We start from the raw sequence: 21,768 nt of genomic DNA on the forward strand, positions 1-21,768 counted from the left end.
TGACCTAACTATAGCCTTTTATTGGATTCTGCCAGCACTGGAATCAACACAGAGAAGGGAACCAAAAGTATGGCTCTTTAAAATGGTAGCAACACAGATCAGCCATTACACATTGGACAGACCTATTCTTCAGGTCCTTTCTGTGTGTGGATTCTAGTATTGGAGGCAACCGGATTGAGTTGATAAGGTGAGATCCTTAATGTTGCATCCCCATTATAATACCAATCTTATAATAATCTTTATTTATAAAGTGGCATCATATTCTATAGATCATAAGATCACCTATCCAAGTGACGGTGAACCATTTAGAGGATGAGTACTTAAACTACAGCCAAACCCCACTTATTTACAACAAAGTACCGACACAGCAATTTAATCGGCAACTTATTGCTCCATGCTTTACAACCACTTTCAATTGCATTGTCTTGAGGACACCAATACCACTGAAAAAACTAGGGGAATTTCAGATTATTATTATAGCTTCCCTCCAGCATCCTTTTGAACGGGAAGAATTGGGAGGTAGATGCTCCAATGATAATCCAGCCCTATCCACACCTCCTTTCTCCTCCTGCAGTACCAGAAAATGTTGCTTTACGATAATGCTGAATGCAGCACATCCTGGGCTACCCAGGACTGCAGGAGGAGGCCATAAGTCGCTCAACTTGTCTGGCAAACGCTGCGCTGGGGTGAGCTATATTCCTATAACTTTACCTGTAAATTCAGACTTTAGATTGAAAGAAGTTCTGTAAGAAAGAAGTCTAAAATAATCCAGAATGGCAGAAAATATTCTGAACCTAACAATTAACAGGGGTGAGCCGAGATAAAATCAGTTCCCAGCTCTATGGAAACACAAGGACTGCTTTGCCACATAAGTAGTCATAGTGCATCTGTGCCACCAATTTTTCTCCATGACACATGAGCCCAGGTTACACATCTACTGTCTTCACATTTCATGTATTGGATGCAAGAAAAGTGTCTTACTTTAGGGAAAAGTAGTCATTTATCAATGTCACACTTCTGAATTAATAATCCCTACTTGGAGTATAGAAAAATGAAGTCTATTATTATTATGAATTTAATTACTTTTTTTTAGGCTCAATTAATCCACCATTTAAAATATGTATTAAAATGCTGAGCTTGGGTGAATATATGACATGTTCCACAATAACATGTAACTAAAGTCGTATTAAATTTTTATAGCCGCCCCAATTATTTTTATCCCCACAAAACTATGAAAAGTCCCAGCTTTATAGTTAAAAAATCCCACATTTTTCTATTTTTTTCTCTCCTGCTGCTTCGAGTTTGATGGTGATAATGCTGATTTTGCAGCTGGGAGCTGAATAATAAAAATATCTCCCTCCAGTGACTAGAATTAAAATTAATTATTTATAACGCACCGACAAATTCCTTGGCTCTGTAAAATGCAAAACGCCACCGAATAGTTCAGCCCTATGTGTGCTGGAGAGTCATTAGTAGGAATTCTGGGTAATGTGTCTGACCTGCCCTCATATATAATATGGCACTACAAGTGTATCCACAGACAGTTTTTGGAGTAATATACAAAAAAACATTGTTTGTAAGTTTTCTCAGGTTAAAATAATAAATGACATTGTTTATAACCTTATACTGGATCAATTCGAATGCATACTTAAATATACATGGATCCTGGGTGAATGGTAGAAACACAACTGGGCATGTATTAGCATATTGGTATGGAATCTCCGTATCCAACGAAAAGGGTATTAAAAACTAAAGGGTATTAAAAACTAAAATAAATTAAAAAGTTACAACATAATAACAAGACTTTTTGGTGATTAATTCTGTCTTTCCCTTCAGTGTTTTGAAGGGAATTGACTGATGACGATACGGGCTACGAAACGTGTGTTCTTGTTTTTAAAAACAATTATGTTTCAAATTGCTTTTAGTGCTATTTATCACAATTTTAAATAAGTAATACGGTAGTAAAATATCACCATTGGGCGTCAATCAGAGATGTTTTCTTGATGATCTTGATGTCACAATCCCTGGACAATGTTTTATACTCTAACACTTCTTCTTTAGATCCGCAACTATGTTACAGGTTCACCACATGTACCCCAACAATAGTCTCCTGCATCTCCTATTAGTAAGAGTTCTAGTAGGCATGATACAGCCCAGAGGAAGGGCTCTGGAACACGTGCCAAAGGTAAAAAGCTCTTCAGGCTGCAAGACCTGCTCTGACCACTTGCAGAGCTGCAGACCTAGATTAAAGGTTAACCTTTCACAGTCATGCTGTCATTCTCTTTTACACCCACGTAACACTCTGCAGCATCGAATGGTCAAAATTTCTTTGAAGCTTAAAGTAGGTGAAGTTTAAAATGCCACTTCCAATCTCTTTGGCGGGCCATTGCCACCATCGCTTTACATGCTCTTGAACTACATGTAAGGGACTGAGATAATGAATGACACAGAGCAATTGCTGCGTTGTTAGAATAGATATAGCGGTGCTCTGTGATGAGCTACTGGATTACAATTAGTGTTTATAGTATTCTTGTGTGGAAGGTGCTGCTTTCTGTGTTTGTAAATTGGGTACCTTTATCTGGGGAAATGTAAGACTCCATTGCCCATTACGAGAAGCACAGTAGTTGTCTATATGCCGTAGCCAAAACCTCCATCTGTGTTTTCTGAATCTACATAGCTCTGTGTGTTAAGGCTGTGATAGCAGTATCATTGGCATAAGGCAATCGTTTAACAACAAAACCCACAATAACCAGACAAAACAACAAACAGAAAATACCTATTAAAATAACTAGTATGAGCCTCACTGCTATTATTGCATGGTGGCAAATTGAAACAGCAGATTCTTGATTATAACTTAAGCTTACTTAGTGCATTCACCGTGCCTTCTATCTGGGGAACAAGGAGGCGTTAATATTCCCTCTAATGCTATATAATTCCGCCAGCTTTATGCTCTTTAAAATGCATATACAAAAACAGGACGTTATAAATGGGGGGGAATGAGCGACTCTGTTATTATGACAATGATGGCGGCTGTCAGCTCACACAGCGGGGGCCCCTGTGTATACAGCTGAAAACTGCTCACAATCTGAATGGAGGGAGGGTTCGGAGATGCTGGGAATGACTGACATGTGTATAAAAGTGTCCCCACGACAGCCGCACTCTATGTGACAGCTGTAATTCTCCTGCTCTCTGGTCGAAAACGAGATAATGGAAATTATTGTTGTTCTTCCTGGTTTTTAATTGTCTCTTAATTACATGTTTTCCCCCCGTTTATAAACAAGCCTGTGTGTTGTGTGATTGTTAAATCGTTTCTTTCGTCTCCATACACCCGCCTACATGGTCTTCTACGTATCCTAGCAGATTTGTTTTTTTACATTGCTACCCAAATTCCCAGACAATGGAAACTGTGTACTATTTATTTGGGGACAGCACTTTGTAAAGGATTCAAATGTTGTACATTGTTTAGAGAAATTACTTGGATGTAATGCATTAATTCACACAAACTTATGCCCACTGGGCCGTAGCCATTGGGCTGCATGGTGCGCGGCGCCATAACATGGACATGTCCTATCTTTTCCCCATGTACGGAGCAGTATGGTGTCTCACGTGGGCCCATTGCCGTCTATCTGGGACGTATGTACAGTCGCAAGCTTGTGGCTGTACATACGTGCCCCCTGACGGTCATATGAATGCAGCCTGATGTAAAATGTTTTGAACTCTAGAACCACTGTGGGTCTACCCATCTACAGAACTTACACCATAAAATAGCTGCCATAGTTGTAAATCTCACATCATGAGGTCAAATACCAGAGTGGTGGGCACATGGCCTGGGTGCACACCTTTCCACAAAGACTACATAAGCAACACATCATGAGATTACTGATTCACACTGTGCCAGCGACACCTGTATTTCCAGGCCTGACTAGTAATTTATGATCCTGTAAGCTCCAGAATTGGTCTAGTGTCATAGACACCATCTTTTCAATACAGGGTACAGATCCCATGTTTTTATAAATATAATTTTATAAAATACAGTAAATTACAGTAATTAAATGGCACACTACTGGCACAGACTTCATAAAAATAGGATTTCTGCAATGCATCGGATGTACCAGTATTTTGCGGCACATTCCTTTACCACCAAGCTATGCCCTGTATCCTTTAAGCTATAGCACCTATCGATAAGTCAAGCATTCTGACACATTTAGTGTTCTGAAGGGTGATGCTGACACAGCAATTCCCTATGATGATGTTTGAATCTCTGCACCATACTGTAAAGATGATAACAAATGGTCCACACTTACTTTTCATAGGGTTCACATTAATCGCTTCCTCTGTAGCTTCTTGTAATCAAGGACTTACTTTCCGGTCTGAATGAACAAATAATTCAATGTGATGTTATAATAAATTGTATACTCATCTCTACTTTGTCAGTGTGTAAGGAGAATAGCACGTTCTAAATTTATGGGAACAACTCTTTTCCAAGCAATTATAATTATGTATTCAATGTTATAGTTCTAGGCAGCGGACGCCTCGGGAAACATCTGGAAGGAAAGTGAAGCTGCCTGTTGTAATGTAGCTAAACATGTAAAGATACAGACACTCCTTAGACTTAGGGGCTCGGAGTCTGAGCGGATACATGATGAGTAAAGGGTCCTGCCAGATGCTACAGAGGAAACATAAGGGGTATGACATGGAACCATACTTACATCGGAGAAGGAAAAATAGATCAGTTCACCGCTCACAGCTTGAAGGAAACATCCAATTCCTATGAAATGATCAGCCTATTTGGAAATCAGCAATAAAAGAACCTTCACATCCAGCACTCATCTTGGATTACACTTAAACTCTGGGGGAGAAGTGTCTGAGAGCACAACTGTTCTAGTTGCTCATGGCAACGAATCAGAGCTCAGCTTTAATTTACCATAACAGTTTATAAAATGAAAGCTGAGCTCTGATTGGGGTTCTTATTCTGGTGCCTAGGTAGTGATTATGTTGAAGACTGTATACCATGAGGGAATTTGTGTAATTCTCTTGTTTAGGTAGTTGTGTGATATGGTCTGCAGGGTATGTGTAGGTAGTTGTGTCATGTGGTTCGTAGGTTTTGTTTAGGTAGTTGTGTGTTATGGTTGGCAGGGTTTGTTTAGGTAGTTGTGTGATATGATCTGCAGGGCTTGTTTAGGTAGTTGTGTGATGTGGTCGGTAGGGTTTGTTTAGGTAGTTGTGTGATGTGGTCTGCAGGGTTTGTTTAGGTAGTTGTGTGATATGATCTGCAGGGTTTTTTTAGGTAGTTGTGTAATGTGGTTGGCAGGGTTTGTTTAGGTAGTTGTGTGATATGGTCAGCAGGGTATGTGTAAGTAGTTGTGTGATGTGGTCTGCAGGGTTTGTTTAGGTAGTTGTGTGATATGATCTGCAGGGCTTGTTTAGGTAGTTGTGTAATGTGGTCTGCAGGGTATGTGTAGGTAGTTGTGTCATGTGGTTCGTAGGGTTTGTTTAGGTAGTTGTGTGTTATGGTCGGCAGGGTTTGTTAAGGTAGTTGTGTGATATGATCTGCAGGGCTTGTTTAGGTAGTTGTGTGATGTGGTCGGTAGGGCTTGTTTAGGTAGTTGTGTAATATGGTCGGCAGGGTTTGTTTAGGTAGTTGTGTGATATGGTCCGCAGGGTTTATCTAGGTAGTTGTGTAATATGGTCTGCAGGGTATGTTTTAGGTAGTTGTGTGATATGGTTGGCAGGGTTTGTTTAGGTAGTTGTGTGATAAGTTCTGCAGGGTTTGTTTAGGTAGTTGTATGATATGATCGGCAGGGTTTGTTTAGGTAGTTGTGTGATATGGTCGGCAGGGTATGTTTAGGTAGTTGTGTGATATGGTCGGTAGGGTTTTTTTTAGGTAGTTGTGTGATATGGTCGGCAGGGTTTGTTTAGGTAGTTGTGTGATATGGTAGGTAGGGTTTTTTTTAGGTAGTTGTGTGATATGGTCGGCAGGGTTTGTTTAGGTAGTTGTGTGATAAGGTCTGCAGGGTTTGTTTTTCTTGGGGCCTGGTAGTTGCATACAGCTCTCATAAAGCTAGTGCTTTCACATCAAGTATGAGAATAAATCAGTGTTTAAAGGGGTTGGCCACTTTACCTCAAGTTATTTGTAATGTGTGAAAGTGTTTGGGGGCAGTATATTAGGTAATTTACCAATATACATATATTAAAAGTTCTTGATATATGAAGTGAAGCCTCCTGTCTTTTACTTCATTATCCAGAAATTTCTGTCCATAAAATGGCCGCAGTTGGAGGGTCATGTGATCTCTAACTGTCCATTAATAATCACCAGTTGCAGATCACATGAGTCTTCATCTGTGGCCATTGTATGGACATGAATGTCTGTCTGATGAGGTAAAAGACAGGAGGTTTCACTTTGTGTATCAAGAAAGCGGAGCAGAACTATTAATAGATGTATATTGGTAATTTACCTGATATCCTGTCGTCCCACACATTCCAAAAATATGAAGTAAAGTGGCCAACCCCTTTAATAAGGGGAGATAATCAGATTCTCACTACTGGTTTGTCACATTATTTTTAAAATTAGAAATTAATATTGGTGATAATACAGGAAGGATGTATTCATGTATGCAGGCAGGTAAAGGTAAGGAGTATGAACTACATGTGCCACTCACTTTCTCCCACAGCTTTTGTGCCAATGGGCATTGATTCTGTGAGGAGGGAACAACACAAGTTGGTGGCTTATAAGTTTTTTTTATGGTATCCTTACAACTGTAAAAAATGTGCCATAATCTGCAGCAATGATTGACATGTTGCAGAATATCTGCAGAGCGTAGGTTGCTTCAGAGGAGTGCAGGGATGGATTTACCTACAAAGTAATCCAAGCATTTGGGACCTGAGAGATCAGGAGGTTGTAGGATTCAACCAATTCTCCCATTCATAAAATAAGTAGGCTTAAAACTGTCCTCCACAGGATGCCAATACAGATAAAGCTATGGCAGACTCCCTGCTCATCATTCGGAGCTGTACTGTGCATTAGAGAGCCCCTGCATCTAATTCTGCTTTGGGCTCCATAAATGGCAAATCCATCCCTGACAGAATATGAATGGGATTAATATTCCATCCACCATACTTTTACTATAGATCACTGTAGCTCATCCAACAGTGAAGTGGTCTATCTGGCAATTTCAACGTATGTGACAGCAGCCTCATCATGCTTCGTTCCTAAGATGTGTTCCTTAACTGTAGAAGGCTCACAGTCAAACATACATTTTAGGACCCCAGATGGGACTGATGGCTTCTCCTTGCAGATATCACTTCACGTTGTGTTATACAATTTGTCAAGAGGAACTTTTATAGGAAAATCAGCTGAAATGATGATCCAAGTAGCACACCTGTATACCTGAAACATTCCACATCTTGGCAAACTTTGTAATTAGATTTTCATGAGCTTGGTCAGAAATTCCCCCAGCGAACAGGACAAAAGTTTCTTGCTGTCCCTGTGATGCGGACACAGAGACATCGGAGCTGCGTAATTACAAACTGTTGTTTTACCCCACTGGTTAATTGCTACATTGCTAAATCAATGCTGGCCACGACTTTCATTTGCAGCAAAATAATTAATTGCAACAAGGAGATGTTTGGAGATGTGAAGCGGTGACACTCGCACTGATATGCATTCACAAAGGATTTGCAGTTGATACAAGGAAAGGCACATCTGTAATTAAGAAACCTTAAATTTAGAAGTAACCCTGTGTGGTCCTTAGCTTAATTGAAAATCATATAGGAAATTCTTGTACTATTCTTCTATAGCCCAAATAAGCAACACGCCAATACTGCAATACATTTAGTGACGCCACTAACGCCTGTACTGAACACCACTTAACCTGGTATGTCCTGGCAGTCACCCTACAAAATGAGGTGCAATGTGTACAAGAAAACTAGAAGCCATGGTCAGACAATCATTAATGGTGGCTATTCATGGTGCAGGTACCAGAGTAAAATCTCATATTATAATGTTCTTCTCATAAAGGACCCACTGAAATTCTCTCTACTGTCCCTTACACAAAAGCCCTCTTAGACCTACTCAAGGCCAGGCAATGCTACTAGTAACCGGCATACTAATGAACTCACCTAACTAGGGTCACATTTTACCCCCCCTCTGATCTCCCATTTTAGAATGCATCACCTGGTTTTCCTGTTCTCTTTTGCATATTGGATAAAGCTGTGGGCTGTGAGGGTTAACACATAAAATCATAGCCTGGTTAATGGACAGACCTTTTCTGCATTAATTTCCATTAAAATCTAGATACATCATTGTGATGGCAGCAAGAACAATCCTCGCACAGGACTGATGGGCTTCCAGGCACCATAAAGAAAGAAATATAGCCGTTTGCTCGACACCTGCCTTGTTACCGGACATATTACAACTGCCCAATTTTGGGCATTTTTCAAAATGTGACTTCTCTGCGGAAGAATTCACTAGGAGGATGTCCGGATTTTGGAAGTGTGCCGGCGGTAACTTAACTATTTCAGGTCCTGTTAGTTTCTGGTGGTTAATTGGATGCTAAAAAGGTCTGGCATAGTATAGCATACCGAGTCACAGTCTCTTCATTGAGAATCGGGGCTGTTTGAACATATCTATGTATATATATATATATATATATATATATATATATATATATATAAAAATACAGTACAGACCAAAAGTTTGGAAACACCTTCTCATTCAAAGAGTTATCAGCATTCCCCTAACAATAAAAATTGTAAGGCATCAAAACTATGAATTAAGACATTTTGAGCTTCAAGAGGTAGTCACCTGAAAAGGTTTTCACATCACAGGTGTGCCCTGTCAGGTTTAATAAGTGGGATTTCTTGCCTTATGAATGGGGTTGGCACCATCAGTTGTGTTGTGCAGAAGTCAGGTGGATACACAGCTGATAGTCCTACTGAATAGACTGTTAGAATTTGAGAAAGGTGGTAACACACACCAAAACGTTGCCAGTTTTGGAATAAACTCTTCTTCACCTTTACCTTTCAGAATTTAGGGTACTGCTTCATTTTTGGATTTTATGCGTACATGGGTTCAGACCCCAAACTCTGAGGCTTGTGCACCCCCCCTTCTAATCTAACCATTGACGAGCGCACTTATCTGACTACATTCTCCACTTGACACATGTGAAAATGTCATAAATATAATTTGTCGGAAAACTGGATGAGGCTGGGGACACATTGCAAAGGTAGCAGAATCCACTGCAATAATTGACATGCCCGCAGCACAAATGTGATCCTCCACTTAAAATAACCAAGACAAAATGCCAGTCTACTGACATTTTCAGTATATTTCTTACTTCTATTAGATACAATAGCTTTTTCCTCCAGGTTAAGTGATGTGTGTGTTTTGTTCTTGCATGATACAGCTATCCCCTCCTTTCTCTATCTTCCTCTGCAGCATGCAATGGCTTTGAATGCCGCATGTGACTGTTCTCGCTATCACCAAAAGCTAGTATCTCTCCGGGACAGAGAGTCACAAATCTGAATGGGTGACATGCAGCATTACATGTGGAAAGTCTTCACAACCACAGGGTGCAGCTCAGGACAATAAGCATCTTATCTGGCCTCCATTAAACAAATTGCACTCCGCTATCTGTTGTCCTCAGACTACAGCATCTTTGTGTCTCCCTGGCAACCTCTCCCTGGGCCAATCACATGGCTAAAACGGCAAGATCGGTAGTGGGGTAACAAACAAGTTCTTTGCACTAAACACAAAAAAAAAATAAAAATTACAGAATGTGTGAGAGTGTGTATCTGAGCAAATAAGGGATCCTGCACAGCAAAATATCAAAAGAGTGGGTCTATGGACACTGTTAACAACTCATAATGTCCCAGAAAAAGAAGATGTGCCATAATAACCCAACGGTAAATTAGAAATAATCTTTATTAGTTACAAAAAAGACCAGACACACAATATAAAATCACTTAAAAAGTGTACTAAGACACTCGAAACTCGGTGTGGTGAATGAAGTAAAGTCACCAACACTCAACCTCTGATTGCACAGATAGAAACAGTGTGAGCTCAAGAAAGGTTCTCACATGTTAAACCAGTAAACAGTATATATGCAGTTAGTACATATCACAGACAATGCAACATAAATCAAAGTAACCAGGATAGAATGGATACTGTAAAAGTACAAACATCAAAAATCAGAAAACAATCATGGCTACTGAATCTGAGCTCACAACACAGCAAATCAGGGTATAGGCATTACCACCCCACGCGTTCCGTCACTCAAGGTGACTTCATCAGGGGAATGATGAAGTCACCTTGAGTGACGGAACGCGTGGGGTGGTAATGCCTATACCCTGATTTGCTGTGTTGTGAGCTCAGATTCAGTAGCCATGATTGTTTTCTGATTTTTGATGTTTGTACTTTTACAGTATCCATTCTATCCTGGTTACTTTGATTTATGTTGCATTGTCTGTGATATGTACTAACTGCATATATACTGTTTACTGGTTTAACATGTGAGAACCTTTCTTGAGCTCACACTGTTTCTATCTGTGCAATCAGAGGTTGAGTGTTGGTGACTTTACTTCATTCACCACACCGAGTTTCGAGTGTCTTAGTACACTTTTTAAGTGATTTTATATTGTGTGTCTGGTCTTTTTTGTAACTAATAAAGATTATTTCTAATTTACCGTTGGGTTATTATGGCACATCTTCTTTTTCTGGGACATTATGAGAATGTGTGAGAGATTGCCAGCGAATACAGAAATCTGCTAATTTCTCTCCTCTAGTTTCTCCTCTAGCTTCTCTAGTTATCTCCTCTCATTCTGGTCTATGTAAAGAGTATAATTGGCTTGTCTATGTTGTATTTTCCTGCCTGTACTTCCAAAGATTAAGGTTTGCATAAATCACAAAAAAACTACTTTTTTCAGCAAAAATAAAGGTAACGTGGCAACCAGTACACGCAGACCCAGGAGCGTTGCCCTTAGGCAGTTGTAAAAAGAGACATTTGAGACAAGCAGGGGTTTCTTCTACCCGCTCCTTTAGGATTCAACAAAGCGGCCAGATCATTACACCTGAAGTGACCAGATGGACATTGAAATTCAGGCTGCAGATAAGAAAATGCACAGCGAGCATCTAGGCTACAGTCAGCGCTCACAGAATGACTTCTCTGTAATGCACAATTATTAGGCAGAAAGAGACTCATTGACCTCAGTTATACAGAACAAATGCTGAGACGCACACATAAAAAGGCACACCAAGCCTGTCTAGGTTTTGTGCATTGACATCTACATGTGGGAACAGGGTTCATGGATAAAATGGAAGGAAAAAAATATACTGCAGACTGGGGAATGATGCACAGATAAAATGCAATTTTTGTTTCATGTACACATTTTTGGCTTCATATCAAATCTATTAGATAATATCTGTAGCACAATAGGCTTTACTTGAAACCACTGGCCTACAAGGCAAACTTTGTACATGGCCCCAACTACAATGTATGGTACAGATCTCTTTATGCAGACAACATAGGCATTGGAACATGTCACGACCATTTGTCTGTCAGGCATATAAATAACTCTTATGCTTATGCAGACATTGGAATCATGGAGTAGTAAGAGTAGTTGCTGCATTACTATCTGTGGATGCCATTTCAGAACTGGGTGCAAAACAGATGCCATATGTTTATGTATGTGTAGGAGTGATCAGTGGTGACGAACTTGTGGCATGCGTGGTAGTCAGAGACCTCTCTGTGGGCCCAGCATCACCCTGTGATTCTTCCGGTCCTTGGCGGAAAGCTACAATGATACAAATTTCCCTTCCTTCTTTTATCGGTATTAGTTGTATGTAAACCCATAAAACTCAGGCCAAGTTAAGCAGTTTCAGTTAGAAGCCGGACCAGACCCAAACCACACCCACAGTAACCGTGTTAACTGTTTAAATGGTCGAAGATGGCATAAAGATGGATGCGGTCATGCGCGCCCCCAATTTGGGGAGGATTGACGCTCCCCATGAGATCATTGAGGTGTTCCAATCCTCCCCAAAATGGAAGCAAGCCAAGCCAAATCGATTTAAATGGCATTGGCGGCTTTCCTGTGGCAGGCGGCTTGGTTCAGGTCTGCTCAACACTAGCCAGAATAAAGCAGTTATCTATCTAAAGCATCCGCCTTATCCAGGCTTTGACTTGCTCATACATTCCATGACAAGTGAAATGTGCAAGAATAACCCAGATCAGTGGTGGCAAACCTATGGTACGGGTGCCAGAGGTGGCACTCAGAGTACTTTCAGTGGGCACCCAGGCCATGACCAGAGAGGACTCCAGGTATCTTCCTGCAGTCCCAGACAGCGCTGGACTTGCTGTGCACAGAGATATTTTAATGTGACAGTGCTACCTGGACTACTGGAGGAGTGGGAAGGTCTGGACAGATCTGGATTATCATTGTAGCTCCTTCTCCGGCCTTGACAATTCTTCCTGTTTATGGGACCCTGGAGGGAATCTACAATGATCATCCAAATTTCTTCTATTTTCTGCTCTATTGGTGTCCTCAGGGTGCGATTATGAATGAAAGTATAAATCACAAAGTGTTGGAACTTTGCAATAAATAAGTGGGTCTTGGTTGTAGTTTGGGAACTCCGTCTCTAAAAGGTTCGCCATCACTGCCCTAGATTGTAGACCCTGTACAAATTAGAAAGGGAAGGATTGGATTGTAAGGTGAGAGATGCAACTATGACGCCAAGTGAAATTTGTGATAGATTGTATTTCAGGGCAGTAGGTATATCTAGGCTATTTACATGATGTACCAGATGGGTTAACATGGGACCCCAGATGTTTGTATTTACTGTCTATGTGTACGTTCAGGTGTATAGTACTAACAGTCTCTGGTCAAAGTGATTTGCCACTTCTCATGATCCCACACTCTATGCTGCTGGCACAAGCTCTGTTGGTGCTAGGATCTGAGACTGACAGTGAAATATTTCTTTCTTACAAATCCTGGGCATATGGCATCAAGCAGGGTGTGAAAGATAAATTTTGTTCGGAAAGGTGCCGATAAAAGCGTCCAAGTTTCTATTTTTTTATTCACCCGCCTGTGTGGAAAGCTTGCAGCTGCTATGATTTGGATATGAACACTATTAACCTGTCCTTTGCCAGATTTAAATTGTAAATGCATCTATATCATGCTGAGAGCAAAAGAATAAGCTATTTATTAGGTTGAGAAGTGAGTGACAGAAGCTTATTAACCCCCTGGCAATTCTGTTTTCAGAGAGCAGTGATGACAAACACAAGACAGACTGCATTGTAGAGATGGATATATGGAAATGTGGAGGATCCGCTTAATGAAAATCACATGTTGATCTTTTTAAAATGAACTGGATACTTGATAAGAACCAGCCCAACCATATCCTAAATCTTAGTTATGGGGGACCCCCACCCAAAATAAGTCCAAAGTGCCATTATGATTGAGGAATGAAGATCTCTTCACTCCTCAATCATAATGGCACATTTTACTTATTTTGGGTAATAAACTCTTTTCATTGCTGTAAGAAACATCTTCTCAACTAAAATATAAAAAAACAGACATCTTGCCAAGGCCAGGAAATTATCTTTACTTCTGTAACTGGGTTCTAAGAAGAACGCTAGGACATTGTTAGAGCCAGAATGAATAAGGCCCAGTACACACCTGCTTTTGGACATCCGCTATTAACGTCCGTCACAAAACTGATAATAACAGAAGATTAATAGTCTGTAAGTGTCCATGTACACCACTTCTGTTACCTAGCACGAAATTGGGAGGGAAACTGCAGAACTATGAAAAACATCTTTCAAGTATATAAATGATAAGAAACTAAAAACAGAGAGTGTGGGTCCCCTTAGAAATAACATGGGGGTCATGGTGGAAGGAGATGAGGAAAGGGCCAATCTACTGAATGTCGCCTTCTCAACTGTCTTTACCCAGGAAAATCCCCTGGTGGAAGACACAATGAGGAATAATGTTAATTCTTTTTATAATGTCAACAGTTTAACCAAGGAAGAGGTACGGTGCCGCCTCGCAACCACTAAGATAGATAAATCACCGGGGCCAGAAGGCATACACCCCCGGGTTCTGCATGAATTATGTACGTGATAGACAGACCGTTATTTTTAATATTTGAAGATTCACTGAGGACTGGTTATGTTCCACAGGAATGGCGCATAGCAAATGTGGTACCAATATACAAAAAAGGATCAAATAGCGATCCTGGAAACTACAGACCCGTGAGTCTAACTGCTGTGGTGGGGAAAATATTTGAGGGGTTTATTAGAGATGCTATCCTGGAGTATCTCACTGTGCACAACCTTATAACCCAGCGTCAGCATGGGTTTATGAGAGATCGGTCCTGTCAGACTAATCTGATTGGTTTCTACGAGGAGGTAAGTTCAAGACTGGATCTGGGGGACGCTGTGGATGTTGTATATCTGGATTTCTCAAAGGCATTTGACACCGTGCCACATAAAAGGTTGGTATATAAAATGAGACTGCTGGGAATAGGAGAAAATCTGTGTATTTGGGTAAGTAATTGGCTTAGTGATAGAAAACAGAGGGTGGTCATTAATGGCACATTCTCAGATTGGGTTGATGTTACCAGTGGAGTGCCACAGGGGTCAGTATTGGGGCCACTTCTTTTTAATATTTTTATTAATGACCTTGTAGTGGGTTTACACAGTCAAGTTTCAATATTTGCAGATGATACTAAGCTGTGTAAAGTAATAAATACTGAGGTCGATAGTTTAGCATTACAGAGGGATTTGCGGAAGCTTGAGGGATGGGCAGAGAAATGGTTGATGAGGTTTAATGTAGATAAATGTAAAGTTATGCACTTGGGCCATGGAAACAAAAAGTATAATTATGTTCTAAACGGTCAATTACTTAGTAAAACTGAAGCTGAAAAGGACTTGGGGGTATTGGTGGATGGTAAACTTAATTTTAGTGACCAGAGCCAGGCGGCTGCTGCTAAAGCAAATAAAATAATGGGATGTATCAAGAGAGGAATAGATTCTCATGATAAAGACATAGTTTTTCCCTTATACAAATCCCTGGTCAGACCACACATGGAATATTGTGTACAGTTTTGGGCACCAGTGTATAAAAAGGATATAGTAGAGCTGGAACGGGTGCAGAGGAGAGCAACCAGGATTATTAGGGGAATGGGGGGATTAGAATACACTGACAGATTAAAAAATTTGGGATTATTCAGTTTAGAAAAAAGACGACTGAGGGGAGACCTCATTACAATGTACAAATACCTGAACGGACAGTACAAGGATCTCTCCAAAGATCTTTTTATACCTAGGCCTGTGACCAGGACAAGGGGGCATCCTCTGCGCCTAGAGGTGAGGCGATTTTACCATCAACATAGACAAAGGTTCTTTACTGTAAGAGCAGTGAGACTGTGGAACTCTCTGCCGCAGAAGGTTGTTATGGTGGACTCTATGTACATGTTCAAGAGAGGCCTGGATGACTTTCTGGAGAGAAAAAATATCACGGGTTATGGGGATAAAACCTTTATTTAATTCTTAAAGGTTGGACTTGATGGACTTGCGTCTCCTTCCAGCCTTACATACTATGATACTATGATCTGAACATCTGAAAAAATTGGAAGTGAATGGAAGCCTAAGATGTCAAGACATCCGATTCTCGGTGAGGCCATGACAAGTTATGATGCTAAATTTTAACAAGGCAAGTATATGGCTCTAATAGGGTCACCGATATCATAAATTACCCTGATACAATTTACTGTTCGCTGAGGGTCATGAAAAACCCCAGTAGTAAGACTTGGGACTTCCTGTGATCTCATAGTGTAAGAAAAGTCATGTCTGCATAGCTCTACTCTGGGAAAGTTACATTAAACTGCTGTCTATGCTGTTATGTGTCCTAAAAGGGCCTGGATTACATGAGAGCCAAATATTACTCCTGAGGGACATCAGAATTATATCTATGATAATGCCCATTGAATAGGCAATATCCTATTTCATGCATGTCATATAATGTTCATTTGCTGTTACAATATCTATTGTGAATGCTCAGTGTCTCACTAGATCTAGCACAGGTCCTGTCCCACTCAGGAAGGATGCCCTATTTCAGGATGATTATATATTATAACAATCACCTGATTGAGAAAGAACAGTAATTTTCTTTGTAATACAAATATAACTAGGCCAGCAGCCTTCCTATAGGACTGCTTGTAGGCACAGGTCGCTTGTGTCGTTCTGTATGGTAAAGTTGCATCCTCAGACCCTGGTCATGTCTAGGGGTTGCAGATCTTTCAGCTGCACAGGATCAATAGACAGAGATCACATATTAGAGATGATGATTTCTGGTCATTATCTCCGTAGAGGAGGGATGAGTTTTCCCACCTCCTCACTGTCTTGTTAAGTCTTTCTGTAATCACTGCGTTGCAGTTGGTTAGATTGGAAATCCTGACAGCAGGTATTACATGGAAATGCAGCCGTATATTTACACAAACAAGTAATAAAAACACTAACAGCCATGAAAATGCTGGAGGACAGGATTATAATGTAAAACAGACTCATACAAGAGGTCGACAATCAGGTTTGATAGCAATGAGAACAACATAATCTGTAGCTATTTGGAAATAGGATTATGCTGACGTTCACACGAGCTGGAGCTCTGGAAATAGACTTTCAATAGAAATCCAAAACTAAATGACATATCTCACAATGCTGTCAAATTTATTAAAGGGGACAGGCGCCTTAAATCTGTCACTATGAAGATGAAGTGTAATCTGAATGCAGCATTAAAAAGACGATTCATATATTCAGGGTCAAGCATCATGGCCAGAAAACTGCCGTACAAGCCATGAAAAAGTCTTCTCTTACACCACCTCTAAATTAAGTGGGCAACTTAACTATGCCTCTGGTTTCTAGTAATTCAGATTATGGGGCACATTTACTTACAAGGTCACCCGAGTTCACTAAAAGTGCATTGTCCGTCTATAATGCTGGGTGCGGCGATTCACTAAGCTCATGCGCCTGACATCATGAATCTGTCGCTTCCCCACAATGGTCTGACAGAGTCCACCATCTTTTTTGTGATTCACCTTTAACATAGGGCGCGCAACAAACTTTGAATGTCAGCGCAGACACTTCTTAAATACCCATACAAACCGTTTTATCCATGAAGAACGTGCACATTCTGATAAAAGTAAATGAGCCCCATGTCTACTAAAGTGCTATACAACAAGCGAGGCTATAAGTTCCAGACTATGGGCCTAGTTTTATTCAGAATTGTCCTTCCTTATATTTTCTCTTGGCTCTACATCTACCCACCATCACAGAACATATTCTGTCACTGATCAGCGCCCTGTACAACTCCTCCAGACACCGGGCGGCGGAGGAGTTGTACAGGGCGCTGATCAGTCTTCATGAGCAAGTCAAGAAGGGCGAGTCAGGCTCTTTCCCGTATAACAGGGAAGTTAGAGGAAACATTTAATCTCGGAGTCTGCATTGAGTCCCTTGTTTTTTCCCTTTGGTGATGGAACTGCAATAACTCAGAGACCAGCGGAACCAACAGCAAGGTGGTACGAGTTTCCGGTCAGAAGACTGAACCCACGCACCAGGAATCAGCCGCTATCCGAGTGTCTCATCCAGCAGAGCCAGAAAAACGCCAACTTCGAGAGGACGCTAACTATATATTTTTCATCGGTGAAAGGTACTGTGGAATCTGGTTTTATTCCCGTGCACTCCATGCACTTGGGATTAAATGTAGAGCTGGCAAGGATGTACATGCGGTGATTATTACTGTTGTTGCCTGTTTCCTGTTGGACTTTTTTGGTGTTTTTGGACTTTTTCACCTTTTTTCCCCCAGTGCCGTCTTTCCAGCTATTTTGATTGTATGGTCTTTACCATTGGGTACAGTGGTTGAGCCTTTTTTGAATTTTGAGTATTCTTATTTTTTAAAATACTTTATAAGAGAAATATTTTCTGTGTCCCTTGCTTCCCTCCCTTACCGTTCTTCCTTATTTAAGCAATTTGTGTAAATCAGTCCTATATCCAATGGCAACTCTGAGATAAAGGAGCCTGATAATGTTCCTAATGACTTAAAGCTTTACAGATTAGCTTTACAGCTTTATTCAGTCCCTGAATAGTATAATCTTCTCACAGAGCTGAATCATCAAGGGAAAATTCTCGGTGTCTGGAAAGAAGTGGATGGACCTCAGAAAACTTTCAGACAGGGACGGTTTTAGGTGGGGCCCTGGGCAAAACCAAAAGTGGGGCCCCAAAATAAAACGATTTTATGAACCGTCACAGTCAGTAAGAGGCTTATTTAGTCCTGCACAATGATAACACATTGTAGTTACACACAGTAGTAGGTAAGGCAATCTGTAATATGCGACTGTAGGAGAATTTTATAGGAGATGGAAAGGTAGATAATAGGTAGAAGATAAATATGAAAGATGATAGATTTATAGATGGATAAATATAAAGTAAATATATATATATTTATATATAGATAGATAGATAAATAAATAGACAAATTATAGGAGATGGATAACTAAACAGATAGATGATAGATATATAGACAGGAGATAGATGATAAGCATAATCACCTGGGTGTTCAACCCAGGGGTATTAAAAGAGTAATACATCCTCTGTCCACAAAAGTCCACATGCAGGGGGCTCTTTTGGACAGGGGGCCCTGGGCAAATGCCCAGTTAGATGCCCCCTAACACTGGCCCTGCTTTCAGTTACACTGATCAATGTAGGAGAAAGAAGCAGAAACAAGGCACAGATAAGCTGACATATATTACAACCTTTACTGTTATTACCTTCTGTATTCATTTCTGAAAAAGATGCTTCTCAAGTTTGGTTATGCTTTAAAGCGGTACACATTTTTACCACACCACACCACACCCTTAAGGCATTGCACCACATGTCTTACAGACAGGTGACATGTGTTTTTATTACAATGCATTGCCATGTGCCTATATTATGTCATAAAATAAATAGCTTCTTTCTCAGCATGGTGTAAAGCCAAGCTGAGCGACTTATATTCTACAAATCAATAAAAGAAAAATATTAAATCTTTACAAACCAGAAATGGTATTAAGAGTGTCACACATGTCACCTATCAAAAAAGGTAAAAGCTAGCTAGAAGTCTGTACATGAGGGCCAGCTGCTGATGTAATCCATATCAATGTGAGATTACAGAGATTACAGGCCATGAATTCTTTCAGTAACTGTCCTGAAAACACTACATTCAGCCTCTATTCAGCTTGAAATGGATGATACCAAACAACGGTAGATTGTATTGGACTACACAGTATTTATAGATGAGATATGCAATGTTTAGTAGTTTCTGTGTCCCTCTCACGGAAGCATTGCGGCATAAAATAAAAATGAACCGTATGATGTTATTAATTCATCTTTCTGTGATGTTGAAAATTCTGGTTCTTGACAGTCGTCATCCTATAAATACATCACTACAGCAAAAAACACTCAGGCACACAAATATTTCATACTAATATCTCATACTTTCGAAAAAGTCAAGGAAGAATTTCAACATTTTAAGGCAAGACAGAGAAATGTATATGCTCCCTTTAAGGCGGATCAATCCAAAAATAGATATTGTCTGAATATTTCAGAAATGAAAGTTTCTCAAAAACACAGATTCTACTGTCAGTGTGTGGATGTAGCTCACTGCTCGGAAAGCAGATGCAGTGGAGGCTGAAAATAATGCAGACAAGTAGAAATCCCAGCAGGGGTTCGGAGTGTGACACATTCCGGTAATAGTCTGCAAATCTACAGGAGTTAGGGAAGAATTTGCATCATTATTATTGGGACAGAGAAAGGATCATAATGGAGATATGGAAAGTCTTCTTAATAGACAGGCGGCCATTGTTTTATTATTTTCAAGGGGTAGTGAGTGCTGTACAATTGTCATCATAGCAAAGATTAACTGGCTAAGACACCTAAAATTGGTTTTAATGCACACTGGTAGAACACATGAAGGCCGATATTTCGGCTGTAAGTATATTTCAATAGTAAGTAAACTTTTGAAAAGATTGAATTCATAAATAGTGTAGTTAATAACAGTAAACTTGGTAATATACTTTATAAAAAATATCTTCATGTGTCCTTCTTATTCCCCTGCTTTTCTCCATTATTTAATGAAAATCTACCATCAAAATCAGGCATGATAAGCCAGGGACACATAGACTCAGTGACTGTGATAATGTTCTTATATTTTAACCATAACCTCTTCTCTTCTAAAATCAACTTTTAAAAGTATGCTAATGATCCACAAGGGCTCTGGGGACGTTGGCAGAGCCTATTCTGTGGGCTTTGACTATTACACTGTGCAGGAGCATGTCCATCTCCTTCAGCCTGCTTAAATATTACACAATGGGAGGCGGAAAGTGCTCCTACACAGTGTTCCAGCCTGGGAAGCTACAGCACTGAGGGGCTCTGGAAAGGTCCCCCATGGATAAAATAGTATGCTGAAAGGGAGAAATGATTTTTACAAGATGGGGATTGGATGATGATAAAAATGGCAGGTCATGCTAATTCATGGGATGATTTATCACATGCTGGCACATGGTACACCAGTAAAGTATGCAATACATCCAGTATGGTGGTGAGATGTCATCTCAGTGGGGCTGAGGTAATGTGCAGTGATGGCAGTTACAGACACAGATATAGTGATCCACATTTATCAAGACTAGTGCAAATTGTACTATATGCAGTTTGCCTGTGGAGTGTGCAGGGTGCGCCGAACACTGGTGTACAGTGTTCTTTAATCTGGTGCACCCTGCACTGCTCTGGAAGTTTGCACCATTTTTTTGGTGCATTTTATTTATGCCCCTTTAGGTGCACATTTTTTCTGTCTTGTTGAACACAGTGCAGCCATGACACAAAACGTGCACAGACACTGTATATATACATGTGCAAGCAGTTTACATATTAATTTCTGGAGCAATAAATGTTTTAATAAATGTGGACCAGTAAGTGAGATAAATATGTACAGTGGTGTAACAACAGCCAAAGCGGCTGCTATGGGGTCCGCGTGCTTAGGGGCCCGGGATGAACGACAGACTCAAAATGATCAACGTTGCTCTCCCTGGCCCATCCCTCTCTCGTAACAAGGGCACAGAGACAGAGCAAACAGGCCCGCCTACACACCTCCTCTGCAGCCTGCTTGCATGCCCACTCACTTCCCCCATCTAGTTGTACGCTGCCAACCCAACAACACAGCCACCTCCCCACCCGCAGCCACCTCCTTGCCTCCTCGACTCCACACCCCCACAGCCACCCAACCACGGCTGCCTCCCCAACCCCGCAGCCACTCGCCTCCCAGACCCCACAGCCAAAAATGCAAGTAAAACCTTATATATATATGCATAGTTATATGTATATATGTTGTATGTGTGTATTTTCTGTATGTATGAAATTTAACATTTAAAAAATTGCTTTAAAGGTTTTGTTACTCTTTAACTTAAATTTATGAAATCCCATTTTCCAGTACTGTGGGGGACATAGGCTTTAGCAGGGGTGAATTGATAAACAATTTTTGCTAAATTGCTGCCATCTACCCTACTCTTCATTCTGGTCTATGTTTTGAGAATAGCAGGTAGAATAGAATGGTTCTGCCACTCCCTGTCTATTCTTCTGATAACACAAAAGTGTGGACTTGTTGTGGGATGTTTTCCTAGGGTTACATTATAATCCATAGATCTCTTTTAAAAATGAATGAACAGACTCTCATATGAATAAAATAGGG

At 40.4% G+C, this 21,768-nt stretch overlaps 1 protein-coding gene across 2 annotated transcripts in view; it reads right to left on the bottom strand.

Annotated features, from left to right (window-relative positions):
* The window catches only part of CDH4 (cadherin 4), a 512,453-nt gene that overhangs the window by 156,197 nt on the left and 334,488 nt on the right, over positions 1-21,768 (bottom strand). Inside the window, exons 1-2 of one of the 2 annotated variants that reach the window (XM_072110990.1) lie at positions 4,710-4,810; positions 4,305-4,370 (exon numbers count right to left, since the gene is read on the bottom strand). The exons of the other annotated variant lie outside the window; for it this stretch is intronic. Of the exons in view, the coding sequence (XP_071967091.1) occupies positions 4,305-4,311 (7 nt within the window). The 5' untranslated portion in view covers positions 4,312-4,370; positions 4,710-4,810. Of the gene's footprint in view, positions 1-4,304; positions 4,371-4,709; positions 4,811-21,768 lie in introns of those variants that run through there. 2 annotated transcript variants of the gene reach the window in all.

This window comes from Engystomops pustulosus, chromosome 6, assembly GCF_040894005.1.
Source record: "Engystomops pustulosus chromosome 6, aEngPut4.maternal, whole genome shotgun sequence".
Lineage (NCBI taxonomy): Eukaryota > Metazoa > Chordata > Amphibia > Anura > Leptodactylidae > Engystomops > Engystomops pustulosus.